Source organism: Columba livia, chromosome 2, assembly GCF_036013475.1.
Source record: "Columba livia isolate bColLiv1 breed racing homer chromosome 2, bColLiv1.pat.W.v2, whole genome shotgun sequence".
NCBI classification, from domain to species: Eukaryota; Metazoa; Chordata; class Aves; order Columbiformes; family Columbidae; genus Columba; species Columba livia.
The window spans coordinates 111,405,023-111,431,827 of NC_088603.1; the positions used below are offsets into that span (position 1 = coordinate 111,405,023).

General features: G+C 38.4%; 2 protein-coding genes across 14 annotated transcripts in view; one reads left to right on the plus strand and one right to left on the minus strand.

Annotated features, from left to right (window-relative positions):
• The window catches only part of NDC80 (NDC80 kinetochore complex component), a 19,907-nt gene extending 12,175 nt beyond the window's left edge, over positions 1 to 7,732 (minus strand). Inside the window, exons 1-7 of one of the 5 annotated variants that reach the window (XM_065053257.1) lie at positions 7,588 to 7,732; positions 6,343 to 6,611; positions 5,793 to 5,879; positions 4,957 to 5,080; positions 4,664 to 4,836; positions 2,137 to 2,239; positions 1,244 to 1,333 (exon numbers count right to left, since the gene is read on the minus strand). In XM_065053257.1, coding sequence (XP_064909329.1) covers positions 1,244 to 1,333; positions 2,137 to 2,239; positions 4,664 to 4,836; positions 4,957 to 5,080; positions 5,793 to 5,879; positions 6,343 to 6,443 — 678 coding nt within the window. In that variant the 5' untranslated portion in view covers positions 6,444 to 6,611; positions 7,588 to 7,732. Of the gene's footprint in view, positions 1 to 1,243; positions 1,334 to 2,136; positions 2,240 to 4,663; positions 4,837 to 4,956; positions 5,081 to 5,792; positions 5,880 to 6,342; positions 6,612 to 7,336 lie in introns of all 5 variants that reach the window. The other 4 variants (XM_065053256.1, XM_065053258.1, XM_065053259.1 and 1 more) reach the window with 4 other exon arrangements.
• METTL4 (methyltransferase 4, N6-adenosine) lies at positions 7,713 to 26,447 on the plus strand. 9 transcript variants are annotated; one of them, XM_065053261.1, is made up of 9 exons: positions 7,713 to 7,827; positions 8,357 to 8,820; positions 9,958 to 10,020; positions 12,405 to 12,771; positions 15,064 to 15,133; positions 17,355 to 17,529; positions 17,742 to 17,848; positions 18,451 to 18,539; positions 25,165 to 26,447. In XM_065053261.1, the coding sequence occupies exons 2-9, from the start codon at positions 8,389 to 8,391 to the stop codon at positions 25,308 to 25,310; spliced, it is 1,449 nt and encodes a 482-aa protein (XP_064909333.1). In that variant the 5' UTR covers positions 7,713 to 7,827; positions 8,357 to 8,388; the 3' UTR covers positions 25,311 to 26,447. The 9 variants fall into 9 exon arrangements, with proteins under 9 accessions (XP_064909333.1, XP_064909335.1, XP_064909339.1 ...); XM_065053263.1 differs by having other exon boundaries at positions 25,168 to 25,575; XM_065053267.1 differs by lacking the exon at positions 25,165 to 26,447 and adding an exon at positions 23,877 to 24,077.
• Positions 26,448 to 26,805: the final 358 nt, after the last annotated feature.

Sequence of the window (26,805 nt, forward strand, 5' to 3'; positions counted from 1 at the left end):
CAGTGATTCAAAGGGCTGTAAAATATCTGGACAGTCTAAATGTACTTAACCAATTAAATTAAACAGGCACTAAAAATATCTTTCACTGGTTTGCCTGCACTTCCATAAAAATCAACTTTTTTCCCTTCCCTTTAAACACAGAATGTCACAGATTATATCCAGGCAGTAGGAGGCATCTAGAATTCACATTTAGAAATATCTAGAAATACTTGGTACATTTTTCTGGGATACCTAATAAGGATAGTAGGTACAATATTTAAGAATGTGCTATCTTGAAGCATATGATCCTCCCAGGTTTGTTTATGGAAACTGTAGGTCTGTTCAACAGACCTTTTCAGTAAATATGAAATACTTCAGATCTGCAGATGTCAGAGAACTAATCTAGAATTAAAGAAAGGTTACTCAAAAAGAATTTACTGGAGACTTTAAATTACAGATCTTTCAGAAGCAATTACATCAGTATTGTAAATTTTGTTTCCACATATATGCCTATGTATTGATGTCTAAGAACACATTTAGCTTAAAAGCATTTTTACTTGTCAACTGTCAGGTTTGTAACCTTACTCCAAAATTCTGATTTCATTTGATTTTTGCAATTTTCTAATTAAATGTTCTGGCACATCATACAGCCTCAAACATCTGCTGTGATGCAATTTAACACAGAGTTAGATCTGAATAGTGCTAATAATCTATGATAAATTAGAAAGAAAGCAAGCTGCTGGATTTTTAAATTTCTGAATTACATTGTCACCCTATTTTGTGGCTAGGCAATTAAACATTATGACCAATGTTTAAAGTGTAAACTGAGTAGATATTGGCAGGAGCCACCACATTTGTATTTAAGTCACTGTCTTTACACTGTACTGCTGTTAACCTTAGGAGACTCAAATGCCAAAGAGAAATACACCGGAGACCCTACTAAAAGAATAAACAAACAGCATAATGACCCCCATTGTCCACAAAGGAGAATAGAAACAGTAGCAACTCAGAGAATATGGCATTTCAACTTAATACCCAGTCTTCACCAAGAGACTGGCCACGATGCCTGCTCAGGAAACCAGCTGATCAGGCTTTTTCTATTAATATAATGCTACTATACTTACAAGAGAACTCTGTGAATATAAAACTGAATAGGATATATAAGTACAATTAAAATTCTGGTGTCATATATTTAAATTGTGTTATTACAGCACATGGCAAAATTAAGTTGAACAATACTGGTAATAATTTACTTCTATGCTACCTTATTATGTACAATTCCATCTTCTGTCTCTCCTCCCCAGCTCTGTCCATCATCAAACAATGGTGCATTTTCCCTCATGGCAGCATACAACTGAAAGGCACAGGTGTACATACAAAAAGCAAGTGTGAAAATCCCCATTAATTTTCATATTAGTTTTGTGTTCATAAGAAGCAGAATAACATTGGATTAGGATTTCAGCAAGCAGGGTGTAATGGCTCTGCTTCAGAATGTGACCACTCACATCAGGGTAATGAGCCTGTGCTTAGTTGACTGAAACTATAGATGAAGACACATTAAATGGACATTCAACACTGCCAAATTGTCTTGCTAAGCCAAACATGTCTTTTCAGCATAAAGGATGGGATTTTATGTGTGCCCAGTTCAGCAGTGGTGAACTTTTGTCACAGATTCCAAATTTTGCTCAGACCTGAGCTGGCAGCAGAGTTATCACTGTTAAAAAAACAAAGAACAAACCCTACTCAAACACAAAACCCCCTACTCTATACAACAATCACAGGACACTTGAATAATTGCTATTGAAAATTCCATCCTTAGACTTCAAATTTAGGAGAGGATCACAGAAGTCACAGGAAGATCTGCACTGAAAATGCATGATTAACTTTTCAAAAATTAATTATGTGGAAGGCATCATTGCCTACCAATTTATCCAGTGCACACAGTTAAATATTATAATATATCATTAAAACACAGTTTAAAGTTACTGAAAGTAAGGCTAAAAACTAGCTCCCAGACGGCAAGTAAGAACACCGGACTTTTTCTTTACAAAAGTGTCAAACGAAGACATTTTTAGGAAGCATTTAAGAGGTCTCTGTTGAAACTAACATTCCATCCTGAAAAATGAAACTATTTGACTTAAAGAAGACAAGTGATACCTTGACAGAATCAATTAACCAAACCAAAGCTGTCACGATCTGAGGCCATGTGTGTGGTGCTCCCACTGTGTACATGGAGCTTTTTGACAAAGCAAAGGGGTACCTACAAGGCAAAAGAAAATACATCTTTAATAGCTGGGGCAAACAGTGATGAAAACAAAAGAGCAGTTTTTTACATGTAGATCAAGGCACAGTAGGAAGAACAAGAATTGTACTTTATGCCAAACATCAAAGGGAGATAAGCTGAGTTCTTACAGCACTATTTTATCCGATTATCATGGGTTTCTCATTTTGTGATTCATAGAATCACAGAATACCTCAAGTTGTAAGGGACCCATAGGGATCATCAAGTCCAACACCCTTGCTCCTCCCAGGACTACGTAAAACTAAACCATAATACTAAGAGTCTTGTCCAGACACTCCCTTGAACTCTGACTGGCTTGGTGCTGTGACAACATCCCTGGGAAGCCTGTACCAGTGACTGGCCATGCTCTCAGTGAAGAACATTTTCCTAGTGTCTGATTTGAACTTCCCCTGATGCAGCCTAATTTCCTCTCCTTGTCTCCCATCACTCGTCACTAGAGTGGAGATCAGCACCGCACCCTCTACGTCCCCAGCCTTCTCTCCTCCAGTCTGAACAAAGCAAGTGACCTTAGCCACTCCTCGTAAGTCTTGTCCTTGAGACCTTTCACCATCTTGGTCATCCCTCTCTGGACATACACTAATAGGCTTGATATCCTTTGTATACTGAGGCACCCAAAACTGCACACAGGGCAGCACTAGTGAGATATACAGTGGGACAATCACTTCCCTCAACTGGCTAGCTAGTGAACAAATGGCCTTTTTTTGCATATCCAAAGATTAGGAACAATTAAGGCCTCATACAAAGAAGCATAAGCTATTCCTTCACACATTCCTTAGCCTCTTCATATTCAACTTAGTATGTTGGCTTGGTCTTGGTAGCAGCAGATTTGTCTTTCTCCTTCTGAAGCTACTGTGAGAGGAGAGATGGGCGCTGCAACACTAAGGACAAAGGAGTGTGTGCCCTGTGGGCATGAGGTGATTCACCATGAGACAAAGACCCCAAAGGAAAGACAACAAACACAAAGAAGGGATTAATACTCCAATGGATGATGTTTAGACTTCCAAACTGGGTGTGAAAGCCTGAAGGCTTTCCTAACAGATGAAAACTAACTGATACATGGGAGTCCTGTTCTTAGAGGGCAAGATGCTTGCTTCTTGGGTCAAATGCACTTTGCCAGCTGCTTTTCAGTTTTTCAATCAGCTTAGTGTCATGCAACTACATAAAATAATTTCAGAACAGCTGCATATCAAAGTATAATATTAATATTACATATAAATACAGAACACACAAAGGCTATACTGCTAATTACAGACATCCTCTCAAAATCTTCTACAAATAAAGGAACACAGAAGTGCAGATCTTATTCCATCTTTAGACTGACAGCTGCCTGAAGTTATTTTAAGAATATAGGACAAGAAGCTACTGATAGACTGATAGTTTTAAATATGCACTCGTGAGCCATTCAGCCTGAGAATTTTTAAAAATAAATTTAGATCCATTTTCTAACTCTCAAAAGACAACTTAAAGTGAGTCCTCAAAATAAGTATTTTTATACAGGATTACACTTTTGGTGCAGCAGAGTAAATCCTCTTGAGAGCAACTTCCTTTTCAATATTTCAGCTAGGTCAGCAGTTTAAAATGTTATAGGTTAAACCAAACTTTTATTAAAACATTGAGAAGTGAACAGAACAGAATTTTGCCTACGTCTAAGGAGCCCTGGTACTTTGAGGCCATCATAGGCTCGAATCTACAGGAGTAAAACACACTTCACTTGTTTTTTTAAGCAAGACTGAAAACTCACTGTTATCAACAGGGAGAACATTTTTTTTCTTGAAAAGTGTTAGTACATTAATTATTTCAAACAGTTACTGAAGAAGATTGAAAAAAAACCCACCCAGCTACTTAGTTTATTTTGTGGGTTTTTTTGTGTGTTTTATTTTGTTTTGGTTTGTTGTTGTTGTTGTTTGTTTGTTTGTTTTTATTTTTTTTGCTCCCACCTTGGTGTAATTTTTATTTCCACTGCCTACTTTGAAAGCAGAATGACAGAAATTACAAGAAAAATGATATTAACTAAATGAGCTGGATCCAACTTTCTGAAATTGTTTTTCAGTTCTTGGATTTTAACAGAATGAACCAGAAGAGTATGTCAAAAAAAATTGTGTCTGTCTTTCAAAGTTTAATACAAATAAAGGTAATGAAAAAAGAGCAAGCTTCCAAGTGCTTATAGTTCTGGAAGTTCACATATAAAATGTACAGTAGAGTCTCAGAATCAGACAGTAAACTTAGAACTAAACAAAAGGGAAAAACAATCACAACATTGTAGTTTCAGAGTCTCATCTGAATAAGGAAACCTATCTGTTCTCCGCAACTATCAAGCAGAATTCTTAGCTTTTAAATTTCTAGCTGTATCAAATCCATTTAGCACAACAATAATGATCTTACCCAAACTCTTTAAAAACTCTGGGAATTTCTTCTTCAAATTTTGAGTTAGGTAGTTCATAAGAAGGGCGGAGAAATCCAGAGATAAAAGTGAAGATTTTTAAAAAGTCCTTAACCGATGGAGACTGCAGCGATTTCATGGAAACATTATGCGCGTAACCATTCTCAGAAAGAAACTGAAAAAAATAGACATGGCATATTAGTCACTAAATAAAATCTGAAGTTGAAATCATAAAAAATAATTTGAGTAGTATCTTTTATGCCTAACAAACATTTAGAATAAGTTAATAAGTTACCTCACAAAGCTGCTTGATACATTGTTGGATGAATGTCTTGTCATGAAGTGGCCTGGGATCCTTGATTTTCTCTGTACCAAACATACCATACTGACTGTTGCGTGTACTTCCAGCCCCACTAGTTCTAAGAACAAAAAATAAATACAGTTCTTGTGACAACATAAAGAATTTACTTAATGTTTAAGTCACTAGAATTGCTACTTTTATGTTTCTTTTGCATGCCTGAATGTTTCTAGGATGACTGGAAAAACATCAACCTGGAAGCCATAATGCATGCACACAACAGAGGGGTTACTGCATTCTAGGCGAATATTTTCTTCAGTGTCCTGAAAGAAATAAAGTTTTGCAGAGCAGAAAAATACCCCAAAAATGAAGAAATAAAATGATGCAGGTCATTGAAAATAAAGCCTGAAATATTTAAGGAATACTTAAAAGGAATAGTTCCCCGAAACAGTGGGGTCCTACAAAAGATGATACTTGCAAGAACCCAGAAACCACAAACTAAGCTGAAAGGAAGGTTTGCATCTGAGAGAGAAGAAACTATGGCAGAGTGTACTGGGGATATCACTCTTCCTTAAACAGGCAAATGTATTGAGGAGCTCTTAAGGTCTGCAGTGCATATAATTCCCAAGAGGAAGAACAGCTCTAAAAGCAATTCCTACTCCATGGCATTATTGTTTAGTGATGAAAGAGGGGACGAAGACAGACCTAAAGGTCTGCTGGCCTCAGGTCCATTATTCCCTATAAGGAAAATTTGTCAAGAGACAAAAATTACAGAACGATGTGGGACTGTTATTGTTTCAATTTACAGTACAGAGATCTAACGCTGTTAATACCTTTTCCCAAAAAAGCTGACTTTTCTTTCCGACGTTGCAGGTGTAGGTTTGCCCACGCTCAGCTTCCCAAATGTACCTCTCTCCTGCCTGAGGGATAGGGAGAAGGATTCAAGTGACCATTTCATCTTTTGTTTATGTAAGAAAACTATAAACACATCCATATAAGCCTAAGCATCTTCAGCCTAGAAACATCTTAGAAAAGTCAACTGTTTTTAATGCATTATTTGTCCATTAACAAAACTACTTCTGCAAGGAGATTTCTAAGTATACATATTATGCATACACACCCCCACAGCCACCTCCTAAGAAATAGGTAAGAAAAAGTGTTACAATTTGGAATGTGTCATAAGTATACAAATAAATTTTCAAAAGTTTTTTGCAGAACTGGAGCACTTATTGGTGCAATTATTGTTGGCTGCAGGGAATTTTCTTCTTGCTGCTCCCATTTTTTTTTTCCACTTGCTACTCACACACTCAAACACATTATAGTAAATCTCTTCATAGTTAGTTTTATATACCTGTTCTCAGCAAGACATTAAGCAAGACTTACATCTGAGGTGTCTGAAGACCCATTTTGTTGTTGTCCTGCACTCTCAGTGCCATCATAGATTGCCGACCACTGCTTCTGGTAACATTTGAACTTCGTCTCATGGTGACAAAACTGTAAATCACAAGCTGTCAGTATTGGAAAATCCAGGATCTAAGAGTATTCGCCTTCTTAAACACCACAAGGACTTTCCAAAGGATCAGAATAAGCAAGTAGAACTGTACTTTGGCGCAGGCAGTGTGACAGACAGTTTTCAGAAATAATAGGTTCTCCTAAAAACAAAACAAAACAAATAAACAAACAAACAAAAATTTATTTCAGGCTCCAAAACTACATGGCACCAGCCACAGCCTTTCAAATTATTTTATTGATAAAAGTACCAGTGCTTGTTCCAAACCTACTATTTTGCCTTTATGTATATGTCGGTCATTTCTAACCTACAGGTTCCAAAAGCAAAATGGCTTAAGAAGTTTATGTTCAGTCAGCTGAGAGGAAGGCCACACTAACAAATCAGCCATCCATCTGTCCTTTATCCGCTAATTCAGAGACCACTTATTGGCTCTGCAAATGATAATGCAGTATCATAGCACAATAACTGGAAAGCCTATTCTGAGATAATATTATGGCTAACTTCAGGCTACACACACAAAATATAAATCAAACTGCAAGTATTGAACTGTCCCCACAGTGGTATTAAGTGAGATTTTGAGGCAAATAAAATTAACTCTGCAAAAAAATGCCAACTTTTGCCCTGAACAGACGATGTATTTTATTTGCAGGGCAGGCTCAAATGACTGAATCAAAAAAACTTCATTACAAACATTACCAAAACACATTAACAGTGTAAATTGTGACTCATGATCACACTTCTAGTTCCACTTCTCACAAACCGTGACAGAAATTTAGGTCGGGCCCACTTCCCAGGACAGCTTATCCACGACCTCAATTTCTCTGGGGCAGTAAGCTGCGCTCTCCCGCTGCTTTACCAGGGACCCACCTCAAACAGAGTAAATTGCCTCACCGAACGGGGAGTTTAAGAGCGCAGCTCGCTAGAATCGATGCACCAGCAGAAGAGAGGCCTTGCCCCGGTGCGCGGCCAACGGCTCCCCGGGCAGGGCCGTGCCCGCCGCCCACCTCACGGACACACACCCGCCCCACAGACAGAACAGACACTAGCCCGGAGCTGCTGCCCGCGCCCTCAGCGGGGAAGGCTCTCACCGCGGAGCGGCCCGTCCCAACAGCCGTTACCGTTAAGGCCGCCGCCTTCGCCTTCCTCTCAATTTCAAATCCGCCCGCCGATACGTCACGCACCACCACACGTCACAGCGAGGCGGCGGAGGGGCAGGATAGAGCAGGAGGGGGTGTGTCGTCACTTCCGCTTGCCCGGTTGCTCACTCGTAAACTGCCTGATTCCCCCGGAAGCTTTCAGTGGAAAACGCGTGTCCGTACAACAAGATGGCGGCCTCCAGGAGCGGCGGGACAGCGCGGGTAAGTGCGTGCGGCTTTGCCGTGCTGGGGAGGGCTGCGGGGCTTTTCTCTGCCCGCAGCGTCGGTGCGGCGGTTGCTGCGCCCTCGGGCTGCACGAGGAACACGGCGTGAGGTGCCCGGGGACAAGCCCGAGCTCCCAGGCCCCCTGTGCCCGCGGGCGCTGCTGCCGCCTCTGTCCCGGCGCTTGTGTTACCGCTCCCGGGTGCTGCCAGGTGAATTCCTGGTTTATGTAATTGCGTTGCGATGGTGCTGTTTTCTAACTTGTTAAAGATGATCTCAGAGTGCATCTAGACTGTGTAAAATCACAGAAGCTTATTTAAAAATTGCTTATTAGAACAAGACCAGTGAAGTAGGGATGAAGCAGAATTCATAATGGGAAAACTAGCTGAAGTTTGTGTGTGCATGGAAATGCCTGCCAGAAGAGTGGTGACACTTAACAGAACAGTAATAATTCTGAAAAGTGAACTCTTAAAAATTCCCACAGGAGTTTTCTGTAGGACTTGTGTGTGATTACCTGCTATGGTTTCAGGGAGCTGATTTTTCCTGCTGAAGCGGCAAGTGATGATGTCCGTGGTACATCGGCTGGCAGCGGGGTGGCTCCTGGATCATCTCACTTTCATCAACCAGTGTGGCTATGAGGTCTGTGACTCCTTTGCACGCCCTGGTGGTGTCGCTCTCAATACCTCTGTCATGTCTACTGGAGATTGCCACCATACTTCTAACTTTGCTGCCACCTCCACATCAAGAGATGGTTCTATTCCTGGTCCTGGAGATGTAGTAGAAGCAGAACTTAAAACAGCAAAAACGAGATACGTGTTTCGAGAGGAGTTCTTTGACATTTCTAAGCCCCATATTGCTGTAGCTTCTGAAGAGCAGCTGTGTCAGGGATGCCCGGAGTTGAGTCTCACAGAAATTAAGGCCAACAGCAACAGAGAGGAACACCAAGAAGGAACCAAGAGTGGCATCGGAGGTTCTGTTGCCAGTGCTAGGAAGGTATGTTCGCTGTAATACAGTAAACCCTGGTAACTAATATATCACTAACGTTGTTTTGCACATATCAGTTTTCTGAGGTTGCGTAGGAGAGCAGAAATGTTTCTACAGTAGATTTCAAGATGACTGGAAGAGGTAATCACTCCTTATGACATTCTTGTGTCCCTTATGTCAGTAATGCACATCCTGTGACTCAAAAGTAGCGGATTTCTTACAAAATCTTCTGATGTTTGTTGTGGTCAGGCACTTGAGCTGAAACTCTGGAAGCTGTCAAGATTGTGCAGACGAATGTAATTGTGAACACCTAGTTCATTTTCTCCTGTTATAGACAAGCTGCATTTGGCAGCTGAACAAATATCTTCTGATGTGGAGCAGAGGAAACGTGAACATGAACTGTGGTATACACTAGGTACCTTCAGTTCCCAGTGCTGTGAGCAACAGTTCAAGAAGGACAGGGAACTGCTGGAGAGAGGCCAGTGCAGGGCAACAAAGGTGATGAAGGGAGTGGAGCATCTCCCTTATGAGGAAAGGCTGAGAGAGCTGGGGCTCTTTAGCCTGGAGAAGAAGAGACTGAGGGGTGATCTCATTAATGTTTATAAATATGTAAAGAGTGAGTGTCATGAGGATGGAGCCAGGCTCTTCTTGGTGACAGCCAGTGCTAAGACAAAGGACAATGGGTGCAAACTGGAACACAGGAGTTTCCACTTAAATATGAGAAGAAACTTCTTCTCAGTGAGGGTGACAGAGCACTGGAACAGGCTGCCCAGGGAGATTGTGGAGTCTCCTCTGGAGACATTCAAAGGCCTGGACACCTTCCTGTGTAACCTCATCCAGGTGTTCCTGCTCTGGCAGGGGGATTGGACTGGATGATCTTTTGAGGTCCCTTCCAATCCCTGACATTCTGTGATTCTGTGAACATAACACAGCCTTAAGCCTGTGTACCTTGAGCATTCCTACAGCAGCCTATGTATTTTGAGAACATCTTTTTGCTTATTGGACTCCTGCTAGGAAAATAAAGAGATTAAAAGTTTCTTTTGCTTTCAAAAGAGTTAATTTGTAATTCAGGTGTGTTTGATTTTTTTTTTTTCATTTCATTGTGGATTAATATTTTTTTTTTTCCACTGTTTGCTCATTCTGCAGAAACGTAAAAGGAAATGTGTATTCAACCAAGGGGAACTGGATGCTTTAGAATACCATTCAAAGGTAAGTCTCAACAAAAGTATATTTTGCAAGTACATGATACCCGGCATTGGGTGTGTATGGGGTGCAAAACATGCTTACAAACAAGTTTGGTTCTTGTAGCTTGTTCCACTGATGGGAAGGTCATCTCTCCAATCCTTAAATCATACAGAGAATATCTACTGTGTATGTTTATGAAATGAACTAAACATGAAACTGCAGCAGAGACATTTTGAAGAGCTTGAAGCTGCATTCACAAAGTATCTTTTACTGCTATGGATAGCTGAGCATCACATAGTGATGAATTGAATATTAGTTGAGCAGGAAGTGACTGATTTGAAATAAACAGCATACCCTGTTCTGAAGATCAACTTGTTTTTAGTATAACAGGACACTGCCAAGATTATTCAAAACTTCTCTGACCAAATGTGCTGCAAGATGTCTTGCTTCTGCTAATGAGAAACAATTATTCCCTCTAACATTTTGTATTGTCATACTAAAGTATCATGAATGAATTAGAATGCAAGTCTCTATTTAGGCTTACATCAACGATATACTGGTGAAGTTACAACTGAATTGTACTGAAGCATGTTAGTAAATCCTAGAAATGTAAACTGTGAATAATGTTTGATGTGTTCCTGTTTCTTTCCTACATAGTGATATGACCTGAACTAGGACCTACACGTGCTTGCTTTCCTCTGACAAAGGTGTTAGTCATATTGGGCTTTTTAAATAAAATTTGTTCCTCTTGGATCATATTTAAATTACTGAATTTTTTACGCTCAGATGGCAACGATTTTGTAGTAAACATGTGTAGCTTGCTATAATATAGTGTAGAAGTCCTGTAATTATTGTGAATAATCTATGCATGTGCAGAATCTCCTTAAAGGAGAGAACTTGGTAGTTCAACGTTAAACAGAGGTTTATGAGTATGAAAATATTAAAGCTAAAATAAAGTAGCTAAATAATAGCAGTAAGGGAAGAAATAAAGATGTCTTGGAGGCCTGTGTAACTTCAAATGATTTTTGGTGCAAAAAGGACACAGTTTTGAAACATCTGTGACCACAGCCTCTGATATAATTCTCAGATTAAAATGTATTATTTTTTAATTGTATTTGTAGTGTTAAAGGTTGTAGCTCTGCAAGTCAATTCGGGTTATTTTGGCACTTATTCATATCTTTAGAAGCATTAAAAAAACCAAACCAACAACCGAATTTGAGTCTGCCAGTGACAGTAGGCATTGAATCCACTTATGAATTTCAGTCAGAGCCAACATAAGCAACAGTACAAAACATGCTAAATTCTTTCTGCATTTTTTAAAACTACTGTTTAAATTGCTTGATAGTGAAGAGGTTTTGGCTGCCTGTGGATTAGCGTGAGTGTAAGAAGAAAAGCCATCTGCATTAATTCAGCTGTACAACTTGTAGCATTTCTAAAGATATATTTATTAATTATATTAAAGCAGTACAAATTTTTACTATTGCAAACCTAGGCACTAAAAAGTTACGACTCTGTCTTCTAAGATGACTAGATGGTGGTGGTATTAAAGAAATTATTTAAAAAAAAATTCCTCCCCCTGTTAATTTGGAAATTGCAATAACGAGTATTTTGTAAAAAGATCTTGTAAAGTTGAGGATTCCACAACCAGGAGCTTTAGAAAACGTAATAAGTATTTGAAACCTTTGATAAAGCTACTGTAACTGGTAATACTGCTTTTCTAAATGAACAAAAATGCCTTGCTGATAATTAAAATCATAAAGGGTCAATGATTTGGGAATAAACTATGTCTCTAAATTTTACAAAGGGAGCGTGCTGAGGTGAATGAGAGTGTATATAGATCCAAGAATCTCGTCTACTCGGACTCACTTGCAGATTATTTGAGATGTGCATCACTTGGAAAAGTTACAAAACCAAATGCTAATAATTTAACTTGATTTGCTTATTGTTCTTCCATAGTACTTTTAAAATGCATAAACTATGTTTTTTGAAAGTGAATTGAAATGTTGGGAAAAAAAAGATTTTTAGATCCCAGTATACATCTCATTTAGAAGTATGTTTATGGGCACAGTAACTTGAAATTTGATTAGAATTTTAACTTCAAATTATTGCTTTTAAATTTATGTTTGTTCGGAAGAATAGTATTCTACCTCTATTGTCTGAAATGTTTTATTCAGTAGTCTCTCACTCTTTCTTCCTTCAGGCTTCTAATTGTTGTCACTTTACCAGAAAACCAACAGAAGTTAGCATGGCCTCATTTTCATGCCCTTATAGCCTTTAAGTCAGTTATTTGGCAAGGATCCTTTCCCTGCTCTGCGGATTGAAAGTGTTTTGATTTCTGTTGCCTTCCCTAATCAAGTAGGTACTTGAAAGATCATTTATTTTTCCCTTGTTTCTTTATGCCCATACAGGTCAGGAAACTCATTTGGGAAGGCACTTGGCGTTTAGTCCAAGAAGGACTCAAAAGTGGTTTTCTTCACCGCAATACTGCAGAAGTCAGTTGCAGGAAGAATGTTGGGCCTGGACACATTGACTGTGGATTGGCTGAATTATGTGAAATGGCAAAACAGTTTCTAGCTGTAAATGAAAGTGACCATCAAGCTGTACATGTGCTAGATGATGAAACCTCCATTCCAGAGCAGGACCTGCTTTCGTGTGTTACAGAAAACAGTTCAAACTGTGCGAAGATAGTTGTGTTAATGGGGCAGAAGTACTTGGTGCCACCAAAAAGCAGTTTTCTTCTGTCTGATATTTCATGTCTACAGCCCCTGCTGAACTGTAAGTATCTTCAGGCATTATAATTTACCATTCCTCTCCTGCCTGGGAAGGGCAATTTAATGTCAAGTTGACTAAGGATTCAATGAACGGATATTAGTATACAGCATCACACTGATATGAAATGCTGCAGCAAGCTTTCAAAGTCATATTTCTGACTTTGTACAATTAGGTGAGCGTTTTCAAAGGAATCTTGAGCGGTAAGGAGCTCATGTTGTGGGGAGATTATCTGTCTCCAGGAGGTTCCTTTAAAAATCTCATCCACAGTATTTTACATTAAGCCCAAAATACAACAGTTTGTGAGCATGTTCTGGGCCACTGTCAGGATAGAAGTAATGTAAATGCATTAAATTGGGACTACTTATGCTGCTGGGTCCCTGCCCCACTGGATGAGGCTGTAACGTAGATGAATCCATGCTACTGCTAGGGTGGTGTTGCAGCTGTCTTGGATTTTAGCTAAATTAGACCATGGAGGAGGGATGAGGTTATGCACCTTAAAGCAAAGCTTCCTGTACAGATTAATCCTGCTCAGTGGCAGAGTCTGTTTAGATTGGCATAAACTGATTGTGAAACCAACCTGTGGCCCCCAGGGAAGGTGAATGTTTGAGAAACTGCTGCACGCAGCTGGAGGTGAACACCACTTTAAATAAGACCGTGAGCAGCTGACTTGAGTGGACTTCTCAGCTGCTCCATTTCACAGCTGAGAGTATTGGCTTAAACCAAAATTAGTGACAAGGAAATGGTGGGATTTTAGAACTAATAACTCCTCTGTAAAAGTAAATCAAAAGCTGTCCAAGCCAGTATCCCCAGCCTTAATGGGTCATGCAGAATGTTTTCAGCTGACAACGTGCTTCACTGTACTTCACCATTCCATTAGCTTTCAATTTGACCTTCATTATTATTGTTATTATTATTAGCAGCAGCTAAACTTCATCAGACAGTCTTACAGGAAAGATGGATGGTGCCTGTGAGCAAGAGCTGGGGATTACTGCTCTGCCCTTTATTCAGTAATTTTAGATTTGTTAGTTACATATGTTTCCTCTCATATGCAACTAAGATGTTCACTGATATTTTTTTTTTTTTATTATTAACAAGATATGCAGGAGGTGGGATCTTATTATCTAAATAATAATTTTATATTTGAAGTCCAGAATTTAGTCAATTAGCTGTTTTCAAGTGGATGAAAGAAGGAAGATTGCTATCACTATGCAGAGTTCTGCATAAAGCAAGTTTGGATTCTCGTGGAGGTCAGAGAGCAAGTCAAAAACTGTGCTTTTAATGTAACCAGCAGTGAATATTAATATAATGCCATAACTTTAGACTTTTTTTGAGGAAGTGTACTGTCCATTTAAAGTATTTTTCTTCTCTCCTTTGACCTGCCAATAGAGAAGTATTTCTTGCAGGTCAGCCCACTGTCAGGATAACACCTCCAATGTTAGTAAAGGAACAAGATGTAGAAAGCACATTTAATGGACATTAAATATTAAACAGTTATTCTTATTAGCTATTTAAATAATTGGCATCAGACTCAATGAAGGAACAAATATTTTTTCCTGGAAAAAAATAAAATAGAAGAGTACTGTTTATTTCATGGATGTGTCCTGTATCTTCTGTCCTCCAACTAAAGGAAACCCAGCTTCTCCCTTGAAAACTTTCCAGTTTTCTTCCTCTTGCCCATTATTTTCCATTTCATGCACGGGGTCTGTCTCTGTCTTTCTCCACATCCAGGAGTGCAAAACACAGTTTTCTAGGGCTGGTTTGGAGCTCTGTGTGTCCCACTTGACCTGCTGAAAGATCAAACAGGATGGGAATCTTGTGTTGGGGGCTGCGGCCTATCACTCAGCTGGGTGCCCTATTACATAGCTTCTGTTAGGAAACTTGGAGAAATTTACATCTTTGAGACTTGCACTCTGCTATCAGGTTGTTAGGTTGTTTTGTTTTTTGTTTTGTTTTGTTTTTTGTTTTGTTTTTTTGTTTTTTGTTTTTTTTTCTGAAAGTCCCCAGGGTGTTCAAAATTTCTTTGAGGGATCAGACATGGATCACATAAAAACCCTTTCCTTAGGTAATCAGCCTAAAAAATCTCTGAAGTATATGATTATCCGAATTAAAGTGAGCATGCTAGAAGCCTTTTAACTTCTTATTTGGAAAGAACAGATGAAAATTGTGGTTTTGCTGCGTAGTTGCTCTTTTTAATGTTGTCTGTACATGGGTAGCTAAGCCTTTATCAGTTTTAACCAGTAGATTTATTTTAAAATTAATTTATTGGCTTTATTTTTTTTTAATTTCACTTCCCAGACAAGAAAAAATATGATGTAATTGTGATTGATCCACCATGGGAGAACAAATCCCTTAAAAGGAGTAACAGGTAAATTTTATAGTAAAATCAAACAGACTTTGTGGTTTTAACCTGCAAAGGGTAATTAACATTTCAATATACTGATGCAATCCAACACTAATATAGCTCTGAGACTGTAGCTTAAACTAGCAAATATTTTGACACATGCCTACCTTCAAGTCTATGAAATGTCTCGGGGATTTCACTGAAATGACTTGGATGCTTTGCATACAAAATATTTGCAAGAGTAGCTCTTGAATAACCTGACTGGTGAGAGAATTTTAGTCCTCGAGACTTGTAAGACAAGCCTGGAGTCAGCTGTTTTGTAATGCCCAGATCATGCAGATATTAATTTGAAATTAGTAGGGTTACTTCAGTGGGCATAGAGCTAGATAAATGTGTAAATATTTCTAGGACTGAGGTTGGATTTAGAAGTTTCAGGTGCAGGTGGTGGGGTGTGTGTGTGTGTGTGTGTGTGTGAGTATGGTTTGTCGTTTTTTTTTTTTTAATTTGAGCTGTAGTTTGAGCTTCAGTCTTATGGGTAGAAGAAAGTGATAATGCAGCAGTAAAATCCTCAAGTGCAATAGGAACTTTCTGAGTACTGTAGTTTATGAAGTCATTAACTTAAAATTTTATGGGCTTCCTTTTCCACTGAGTAACATCAAGCCTTATGCCAGTGGAGCTCTCTTGATTATGGTAGGATCGTATCCATGTGAAAAAAAGGGCAGACAGCCAATACATCCTTACAACTTTCTAGAATAATGTCTACTGTAGCTTTTGAAGCTTGTTATGAAGACATACTTTGAAGGTGCAGAGACTGATAGCAGGTTTTACTTTGAAAGCCCTACAGAAACATCTAGAAACACAGAGTTAAACTGATTCAAGTGTATTTCCTAAGTATTTATGTTACTCAAAGGAAAGCGGTGGTCTGTTTTCCAAGGTGACAAGTGACTGGATGAGAGGAAATGGCCTCAGGTTGCTCCAGGTGAGGTTTATATTAGGCATTAGGAAAAATTTCTTCATGGAAAGGGTTATCAGGCATTGGAACAGACTGCCCAGGGAGGTGGTTGAGTCACCATCTCTAGAGGTGTTTAAAAGACCTGTAGATGTGGTAGATGTGTAGATGTGGTAGGTCATGGCTTAGTGGTGAGCTTGGCAGTGTGAGGTTTATGGTTGGACTGGATAATCTTAAAGGTCTTTCCCAACTTAAACGATTCTATGATGATTCACATGCCTGAATTAGCCAGCAAGGTCCTCTCTCCCTTACAAAATAAAGGCAAAATGTGGAAGAGCTGTCACTGCTGTTAGTTACCTTGTCGATAGCTAATCTTTGATAAGCATTTGACGTCTGGGTTGTGAATCTTGTTTCCTCTAGGCAGTCTAGTCTAGGAGGTGTTTTGGATTTTATCCTTGTTACCTGTTTCTCATTGTTGTTCTCACTGTTGCATTGTATAGGGATCCTCAGTATCCAGAACAGGGGCTGTCAGTTCTAGTAGGCAGCATGCCAATGTTTTTGATTCTGCAACTGTAGATTTCACAAACTGCAACTCACTAAGAGTGTAGAAAACATCATGAGAAAGATGGTAGAACAGGACAATCTGGAAAGCATACTCTATTCACCTGTGTAGCATGCAGTTAGCTCAAAATTGTGCAGAACTGTTCTGAATAACCTAGAGAACTTTTACCATGGCTGGTAATTTAAAAATAATGAATAACTTCTGCAAATAATTGGAGAAGTGATTACTCTTTTATGACCTTTTAACTTGCCAGTCAAATTAATGTTGCCTTTGCACTTGTAAATGACTCACTTGTCATTTTCATTCAGAAAAGAGATTGCTTATTATGAAAAGTGAATAATGTTACTTTGACTAAAGAGCTACTTTTCACTAAATAGCTTTGTTCTGGTGTAAAGTTAAGAGTATTGAATCACATATGATAGTTCTTAAATGAAATGTGGGCTTTTAGACTTCTTCAGAATCATAACTCTTAATGCTTTATTTGGGGAAATAGTAGAAATACTTAGTTAAAGGTGCTGCTTGCTAAAGCTTAAGTACATATACTGAGGATTTTATAGCAGAATCAATCAGATTTAGCCACTGGGTGTCAGTCTTGATCCGTTTTTATGACTTGTGTTGTCAGGAGATAATTCTTGAAGTGTCTTGGCTGTGTAATTTCTTTATCCATTTGTCTTGCTTTGCAATTTTTATATTTAGTGTATGCTAACTTGTTTTCTCACTCTATTGGTGTGTAGATACAGCTACTTGTCTTCATGGCAAATCAAGCAGATTCCTGTACCAGCCTTAGCTGCTCCAAATTGTCTTGTAGTCACGTGGGTGACTAATAGACAGAAACACTTACGTTTTGTTAAGGATGAACTTTATCCTCATTGGTCTGTGAAAACACTTGCGGAGTGGCACTGGGTGAAAGTAAGTTCTCAATTTATGTTGTTCCTTTCTTGGAGACTGAGAGGTCTTGCACTGTGACAAGTCATATTCTTATAATCTGTCTATTTATTACCATGTGCTTTTGTATTTGAAAGGTATGGTATCATCAATATCTTCTTTTTTATCAAAGAAAATGTCTCAAAAAAATGGATATGAAAATCTTGCTCTGTGTATTTTTAACTCCTTTGTGTCAGATTACTAGAGCTGGAGAATTTGTATTGCCTCTGGATTCTTTACACAAAAAGCCTTATGAAGTTCTTGTATTGGGGAGAGTTCAAGGAGACATAAAGGAAGCCTTAAGGTATGCCAGGGTATTTATGGTAAATGTCTTTTCTGAGGCTGCTAGGATTCTCTTTGTATATACCACTTGTTCACTCTATGGTGTAATGTCTCAGAATTTTCTCTTGGTGACATCTTTTGGCTGATTTTTGGACCTAAAAATAGCCTTATTAGCTTTGGGATGATGTAGTGCTGTAGTGAGATTGAAGGATGGAAACCTTTGTTCCTAATATCTGTCTGCGCTGGGGAACTGGCTCAGATAAAAGTCTCGTGGATAAGGCTTCGTTTGCCAACAGCTTCTCTTGGACCATGAGTCCTTGTTACAGGCTGATGCCATTTTGGGGATGCTGGTGATTTTCTACATGTGAAAACATACGGAACTATGTTTTTGGTCCTCATTGACCTTGTGTGGCTATTGTTAACCATGTTTTGTCTACAGCCTCAGTGATTTCATAAACTGCTATTTTATATATTATGGCTGAACAACACTCAAATTCCCTTAGACGTACATGAAGTTTGGCCGTGTGTTACCTGCCATCTGAAGTAATTCTATGAGAGCTGCAGCATCACATTTGGCGGCATTCATTCTCATACTTCTTTTCTTGCTCTTGATTTATGTGACAGGAAATCTGAAGATGTACTTCCAGTTCCAGAACATAAGTTAATTGTCAGCATACCCTGCAGTCTGCATTCACATAAACCCCCTCTTACTGGTACGTTTTGTTTTGTTGTGTAATGTGTCTGTGAGACAGTGGACTTGAATGTCTGAAATCAATGCACCTAGAATGAGATACCTTTATATATGAAGTGCCTTTAATTTCCCAAATCACAGAATCGCAGAATGTTAGGGATTGGAAGGGACCTCGAAAGATCATCTAGTCCATATGCCAAGCAGTTTTGTTCAACAGGACTTGTGGTTCCTCAGTGTTTCTAAAAATGCTGTCAGGCCACTTAAGTCTTGGTCTCTAAAAATGAATATGAAAAGTAGAACTTCAAGAATTACTGTGTGAATATTTTAGGTAGACGTGAAAAAAAAACTTGCATATTTAAAATTAGTTTTTTAAATTCTGCAGAACAGTTTACAGATACTGTATGTATGGAGTTATGCCAAATGACCTAAAGTGCCTTGGGAGGAGGAACTTTGGGAATATATAAAATAGGAAATCTAGTTAGCTAATAAACACAGAAACCTCTTTATTATGTCATCCCGAAAGAAATGTTTTTATTTCTGCATGAGCTGCTTATACATCTACAGTTGTGCCTTTAAATCCAAAAACTTAATTTAAAAAAAATTGTTAACAACAGGCAACAACCTGCTTGTTTCTGAGGAGCTGTATTTAATTTACTGAAATTGAGGTGGTAACTCCAACCAGCCAGTTAGTGTGTGTGTGAATTCATTTTTTTTGGAGTTTAGTCCAAAGGGTTTGGAGATTTCTGTGTGATACACTAGCTTTTGCACATTGTTCAGAGCAAGCTTATGTTGACTAGTGTCATCAGTACCAAGTCATCCTACTTGCATCATTATAGCACCTGAGTGCTATATACCTCCCACAAAAATTGTTCCATCCTCCCCCAAGGGGGCAACCCATGATGAATCTGCGAATATTCCAGGTGCACGTGGTGCTATGTAATCACAGCAGAAAAGGTACATAGAAGAAATGCATAATGCTGTTGGAGAGGAGAGACATCACAGTTTGCTTCACTGATGTGCTTTCCTTTTTCTGTTCTCAAGGAACAGAACAACTTCAGCTTGGAAGCTGATCTGAACAGTTGTTATATGTTCAGGGAGGCTCTAAAATTTGTACTCTGAGCTTGTATTTATTAATTTAACATACATATGTATACCTGTTCAAAAACTGGGGGGTGGTACAATTCTAGGAGAATCTTTTTGCAGTTTTGAAGCCACATCTTTAAGAATTAGGGCTACAGCAGGAAGTATGTCTGTTGATTTTAGCTAATGAATGGTCAGGTAGTGATTTGCGAGGCAGCCAGCTAGCGCCTCTTCAGGAAACTAATGCTTAGCAGCACACTCAGACACAAATAGGAAACTTGTGAGGTATTCAAGGGTGCAAACCAGCAGTTTGTATGTATTATAGAGAATTCTAGTGCCTGGATGGTCCTCAGAACACTGGTCTTGTAGGGAAGATTCTAGAAACCATATAGGGGAATCCTTTATAAATGATGATCCTGAATGGGTTTTGAAGTAAATTGTCTGTGCTAATTAATCTATTTCTTTAGTCTTTACTTGAATGCTGGGATTTGATGCTATTCTGCAGCATTTGTTTCTATATGAAAAAAGTGAATTTACTGTTGAGCAATATCAGTTATTTACAAGGTTTTTATAAAAGTGCATGTGTATCTTACAGTTTTGGCAGCTCCATTCAGAACACGGTTATGGAATGAAAAGATAGACCATAAGACAAAAGCTATGTGCTGAAGCTTTGACTTCAGTGTTGTAAAAGGGTATCGCTTTCATGATTGGACAATATTCTCAAGTGGCCAGTAGAGAGCAGCTGAGATCCATTCTGGAGTGGTTTAGAAGAAATTTGAACAGAACCAGAGATTTGGCAATGGGGGAGAAGGACACTTGTGTTCTTTATGCTTTGTTTTAGTAGTAACAAAGCCAAAAATATTAGTATTTACTGATGCTGTCTGGCACTTTATTTCTTGTTACTACTCTAAAGGCTGTATGTTGGTACATATGTAGCCTCATAATGACTGATTATAATAATTTATCTCTTTGGGAGAAGAGAAAGATGTAAATTAAAGTAAGCCATCAAAAAGAGATGTTTGGGTTCATGCAGAGTGTTTCACCATGAAATTGTGACTGTAGGGGTTTTTGGTGATGTATGTGCTGTGTTCAGTGCTTAGAGCTTTAATATGTCATTGTAAATGTACTTAAGCTTCTTTATGCAAATGCGTTAAAATGAAATTTTATCACTCCTGGTTTTTATTCAAATAACAGCAGGTTTTCTTCCTAATTCGATTCAGTGTTGCTCTTAGAAGCCATGGAAGGTATTCTGTTACACAGGTTATGTGAAGTAATGTAGGACTTCAAACACCTTCTTTCCTTTTCCTGTTCTATAGATTCTTTTTGTTATAGCTATTTTTCCTCCAGTTTTTAAGTATGTACATTTATTGCTAGAAAATAATATTGTCGTATAAGGCTATGTTTAAAACCACTGGAATTAATTCCTGACAATGTTCTAGCTGCTTTGCATATGTCTAGCAGAAGAGTGCAATGGAAAATACTGGGAGCCCCCTTCTCCTGTAGCAACCCTGGCTTGTTAGGCTGTGTTATAAACGTGTTCTTCAAAGTGAAAAGAAGTAAATGCCTTTTGTTACCTTATACACCTTGTGAGCCCTTACTGTTAGACGAATTGATAGATGCATCTACATCTAGGTTTAACTTGGAGCTCAGGAAGGAGGCAGAGATGTAAAGCCATCTTTGTGCCGAGTTTCAGATCATTTGCTGGTCCTGCTCTGGTCAGAGATTAGACACACTGGGTGATGAGGACCTTTACATTGCCAGCTCTTTTGAAGGGTTATTATGAAGTGAGTTCAGTCTTGTGCTTTGCACGGCTCACAAATCAGACAGTCTTTTTCACTTTATCCAGTTTGCCCCACAGAACTTGCTACTTAGGTAATGGAAGCTCAAAAGATAAGAGAAAGCTGTTGCTTATTTCAAAAATGATTCCTCCTTTACCTTATTTAAACATTCTTGGTGGCATGCATCTTCAGTGCATGTTTGGGGTTGAGAACAGGCAGGTGTCCTGCCTGACCACCGGATCGCGCTCCAGAAGGAAGTGGATTTTCTGAAGTGGGATCAGTGTTACAGCTACCAGCTGGTTTTGTGCTGACTTCAAGTGTCCTGGGGCATTTGGTGCCCAGGTGTCAGTGCCTAAGTTGCTGCCATAGTGTTGGACACCTGCAAGTGATAAACAATAATCTATTTATTGTCTGTTTGAGATGGTTATTGCAAGTAGTATCTGTAAGTGGATAGACATGGGTGTTTTGTTTTGTTTAAATCTATTCCTTTGGTAGAGAAACCTTGATATTTAATCTTTCTACTGATATAGATCCCCTAACCTGTTTCCAGAGGAAAAAAAACTTCAGACTTTGCTTAAGGGTTATGAATCAGATCCATGTGTGTTAAGATAGCCTTCTGGTGACATAAGAGCCTAACAAGCTGTAATTTATAACTCAAATACCGATTTTCCTATTTTAAGGAAAGCAGCGTTATGAGATTTTATGACAACAAAATCCAGCAACATTGTTTCCCTCTTGATACAGTAATTTTCATTGCAGTGCTAGTTACCACCTGATGTGACTATGTGAATACTTACAACCTACCAATGGAAAATCATGCTATAATGTGATCTTGAACAATATGTAATCTGTCTCTGTTTTTGAAAAAAAATCTCACACTATAAAAAAGACCATCTCCCTGGCAGCAGGAGAGGGGGAGATTCCTGGGGCTTTCCTTTTAAATTCAGTAACCAAATTGATTGAAAGATTCAAGTTTCCTGCTTCTGTTAAACTGACTATTTTTTTGGCACCTCTTTTTTGTCTTTTGGCAAATGACTCTTTGAGGTTGGTTGAATCTCCTAAGCATGCTCTTAAAATTTATTCTCTTAGGCATAGGAGTTTTTGGTGCTTATAAAACTGCTTTTGATTAGTGGACTTAGTGCTATGATTATATTTTTAATCTGTATGTTTTCAGAACAAATGTCAACATTACTAATGTGCTCTTAATGAAATTTGTCACCTAAATAATTGCTTCCTCTACTTAGCAGCCCATATAAAGCATAAAATGGTTATATATATATTTTTTTATAGGGAGGTAGGGAAAAAGTCGTATTAAGCCTGACTTGGCAGTAAGCTCTGCATGATCTTATGCCCACTAGGGCCAAAAAGATACCATACAGATGTCAGGATCTGCTTACAGAGAGCTTGTTGAAAGCTTTTCAGTCTCTTCTGCAACGTCCTGTAAGATGGGCTCTCTTAGACGATCAAGAGAACAGATTTTTGGAAGACCTTTGTTAAAATCATAGAATGGTTTGGGTTGGAAGGGGCCTTCAAAGGTCATCATGTCCAACCCCCCTGCAATGAGCAGGGACATCTTCAAGCAGCAGTTTGCTCAGAGCCCCATCCAGCCTGGCCTTGAATGTCTCCAGGGGTGAGGCATCTACCACTTCTCTGGACAACCTGGGCCGGTGTTTCACCACCTTCATTGTAAAAAATTTCTTATATTCCTTATATCCATTCTAAACCTACCGTTTTTCAGTTTAAAACCATCACTCCTTGTCATGTCGCTACAGGCCCTGGTAAAAAGTGTTTATCTTTCTTATAAGCCCCATTGAAGTACCAGAAGGCCACAGCAGGGTCTCCCTGGAGTCTTCTCTTCTCTGGGTTGAACAACTCCCAACTCTCTTAGCCTGTCCTCACAGGAGAGGTGTTCCAGCCCTCTGGTCATGTTGGCGGCAAACTGTGCACAAGAAAACCTTAACTAATTAGAGCGTGGAAAAAGAATAATACATTTTTACCACTTTTTTTTTTTAATATGGTGAGTTTGCAAAATGGTATAAAAGCAGCTACTCATAAGTGGTATCTAATTAGATGAACTCCCATGACACCAAACAGCAATGAGTGCAGCAAGTCTTTGTCAGAATGTACATTTTCCTCTAAACCTTCCAGACTCTTCTCTGCAAATGTTAAATCTGTTTAAACATTTTAGCTTGCCTCTAAAAGAAGCAGGTTTTTAGAATAAGATTCAAGCTGGTAGCAGTATTTTTTAGATTAAATGCTGCCTCGATGATAACCCATCCGAGATACTAATTTGACATTTGTTGAAGGATGGGGGAAGGAGAATAGATTTATGTGCTATGCCAAAATACAAGAAAGTCTGCAAAGACCCATTACAAAATATTTACAAAGAAGTTTTGAATGGGTTGAAGCTTTGGAAGAGGCCATTGTGTAGGAAGAAGATTTATCTGGGGTTGGTTAACACTTACTAAAGAGTGAAGTGGATGCTCATCTTTCTGCAACAGGAGCAGTCCATGAAAAGATCAGCTGAGGTGTCACAAAGGGAGTCTGCGACTGGCAAACTTGATGCAAAAAGTCAGAACTTGGATTGCACCAAAATAAAAGTATGCTGATTGGATATATTTTTGCATTCTACACTGATCATATCTGAAGAGATTGAGTCAAGCAACATGGTGTTGGATTTATGAGATGTATTTTTAAGCTATAGAAATTCAGAAACCACAGGGAGAACTGATAAAAAATGACCAAGCTAGCCTTTGGAAAAGGAAATGGTTTCATAGGATTCCTTCTTTTGTCCTCAGCAACAAAAATAAAATCTTAGCATGTAATTTTTAGTAGAGATATATTTTTCAGTCTTTCTGCCTCCTTTGTACTGTGTACTCCTTAAACCTTTGCTTTTTTCATACATATTTTTATACACAGTATCTTTGTAGCTGTTTTCTGAAACTTAGTTAAGAATTTGCTTGACCCAGCCACAAACTGAATGGGTCTATATGGCAAGTAACATGTTTAACAATAAACTGCTTACAGAAATACGTTTTATGTGAAGTGCAAGGTCTATTTCTGTCACTTCAAGAATACCGGTTATAATCAGTGACACAACTGATGTTAATGACAGGCGTCTGTTTATTTGGGTTTAAGCAGTAAAAATACCCAACTGTAGAAGACATTTTAGATTTGTGTTACTGAATGAAAGACCACAGTTACAGAAATATTTCTTCAGTTGCCAAGTTGGTGAAAAAGAAGTTCCTGCATTTTTATAGCCCTTTTACTGCTACGCTTATTTAACCGGTGTTTCTTATTTTACGTTTTAACAGTTGTGATCAAAAAAATGCTTTTATCCCCTTTAAAATGCAGAGGAGAGGGTGTGATCTTAAATAAGGGAAGGTTTTATTTACTTCTTTATTTTAGAAATGTCGCCCGTGTGTTGTAGGAGCTAAGTGAGTCTTTATGAGGTGTTTGGTTGTTATTAGTGAAAAATTCAGAACTCATCTCTGTAGAGGCTGAAATAAATCCTCATTCCCCTTCCTAAATGAAAACCAATAAATCAAGGCTATTGAAGGCCTTGACAGTATTGTTCAGAATCTCAAGGGCACTTATTTAAGATGACTTTCTCAATATAAATAGTCCAGCTGTTTGATGAAACCCCAGAAATTAATTTGCTGTCACTTCATTTTTTTAATGAAACATTTAGTTTTTCATCTGCTAGCAGCACAGGGGAGGTTTTATTTGTTTACTATTGTTATTTGTACCGTTGTCACTGTTGTTGTCTTCTGTTTTTCTGTTGCACAGCAGTTCTGGCAGAGTTTATCAAGCCAGATGTGGAATGCTTGGAGTTGTTTGCTCGCAACCTGCAGCCTGGCTGGACCAGCTGGGGAAATGAGGTTTTGAAGTTTCAGCACATTGATTATTTCACTCTTCTGCAGAATAAAAACTGAGTTGGGTCTTGTAGCTTAATTTTGAAATTCGGCACCTTCCCAGCAGCTTCTCGAACTTGCCTTTGTTACTGATGGTGCACTCAGAAGGTAACAGAAATAAAACCAATTGCGCTTCAGTTAAAATTCTTGAAGTGACAGGATATCTGTTTCATGTTATCTCAATTTGTTCAATCTGGTGCTTTATTTTAATGATGTTGAAATATTTAAATACTGATGTTAGAGTGTAAGTCCATCCCTGTTCCTTTTCAAACCTCAAGAAAAGAAAGATGTTCACTACAGCTATAAAATCTGAGCATCGTAAGTGCTACGGTGTTGCCATTGTAATGTATTATTTTTAAAAAATGATAATGTATTATTTTTAAAGAGTGCCAGTGGGAGTGTAAACAGTTCTGAATTACGTATGTTTCTTTAAAGAAGATGTTTTTTTGCAAACCAGTGGATTTTTAACTAAAGGAATCGTGAAGGCAGTGTACCTCCTTACATGTTTGTATCTGTCTGTCTGCCTCGGAGAAAATAAAAAGAACAGTGCTTGTGTTAATTGGCAAACGAATTGTTGACTGACACATTCTATGTGAAATTGCACTTTAAAAACTGTCAGCAATTCCATCTTTCTGTATATGGTGTTAATTCTTTGAATGCATTGTAAATGGTCAGTCTCAACATTTTACGAATTCTGCATATGAAGCTGTTAGATTTAACTGAAATGTTAACAGATTGTAAGTATTAAAATATCTTTCCTTATATTATTGGAACATTAAAAAGCCATGCCAGTGAACTGTATTTTTCAGCTTGCATAAAAATGTCTGTTTTTTTTTTTCTAAGAATGCTACACTTTGTGTGTCCTTTGCTACCCTTAGATTTGCTTTGAAAAATCAAGAAAGGAAACTTAATGAACCCTCTGCCGCTTACTCATTTACAGCACTAGAGGCAGAGCTGCTGGACAAGTTGATTTCCCTGATGGCAAACTCCTGAGTTCTGACTGTTTATAATGGGGAACAAAATGCGTTGCATACCTTCTTTACATTCATTTCCCTTTTGGGAGTCTGATGAGCTGTGGAGGTTTTTAAATTAATCTTTAAATGTTAGCAGGTTATTTTTTTAAAATAATTTTGTAATAAAAAAATAAAAAAGGAAAAACTTGTCAGTGTCTTGTTTGCAGACCTAGTTTCTGTCTTACTGTTCAATTTCATGTTTTGCCTACTGGAGCAATAGAGTTAAGAAAACAAAGAAAATGTTTTTTTTTCTTTCCCCCCCCCAACAGTTAAACATATACTCAACATCAGTAAATAATGTAATGGTGAAAGTAGTTACCAGACACAACAGTTCTTGCTGCATCATTCTACTTAACTTGCATTTTAACCTTCCAGTACGTGAGCAACCTTACATACTACTGTAAGGGATAAGAAGGTTCTTTTGTTGCTTTCAGATCTGTGTTCCCAGACAGAATTCCCCTGCCCTCTCAAGGTGGTCTCATCCAGTACTAAATCAGTGCATG

Excerpts from the sequence above, each read along its gene's own strand:
- METTL4 (XM_065053261.1), top strand. The coding sequence starts at position 8,389 with ATGATGTCCGTGGTACATCGGCTGGCAGCGGGGTGGCTCCTGGATCAT. Across the intron at positions 12,772-15,063 it reads TCTACAGCCCCTGCTGAACT|ACAAGAAAAAATATGATGTA; the intron begins GTAAGTATCTTC and ends TTCACTTCCCAG. Across the intron at positions 18,540-25,164 it reads ACATAAACCCCCTCTTACTG|CAGTTCTGGCAGAGTTTATC; the intron begins GTACGTTTTGTT and ends TCTGTTGCACAG.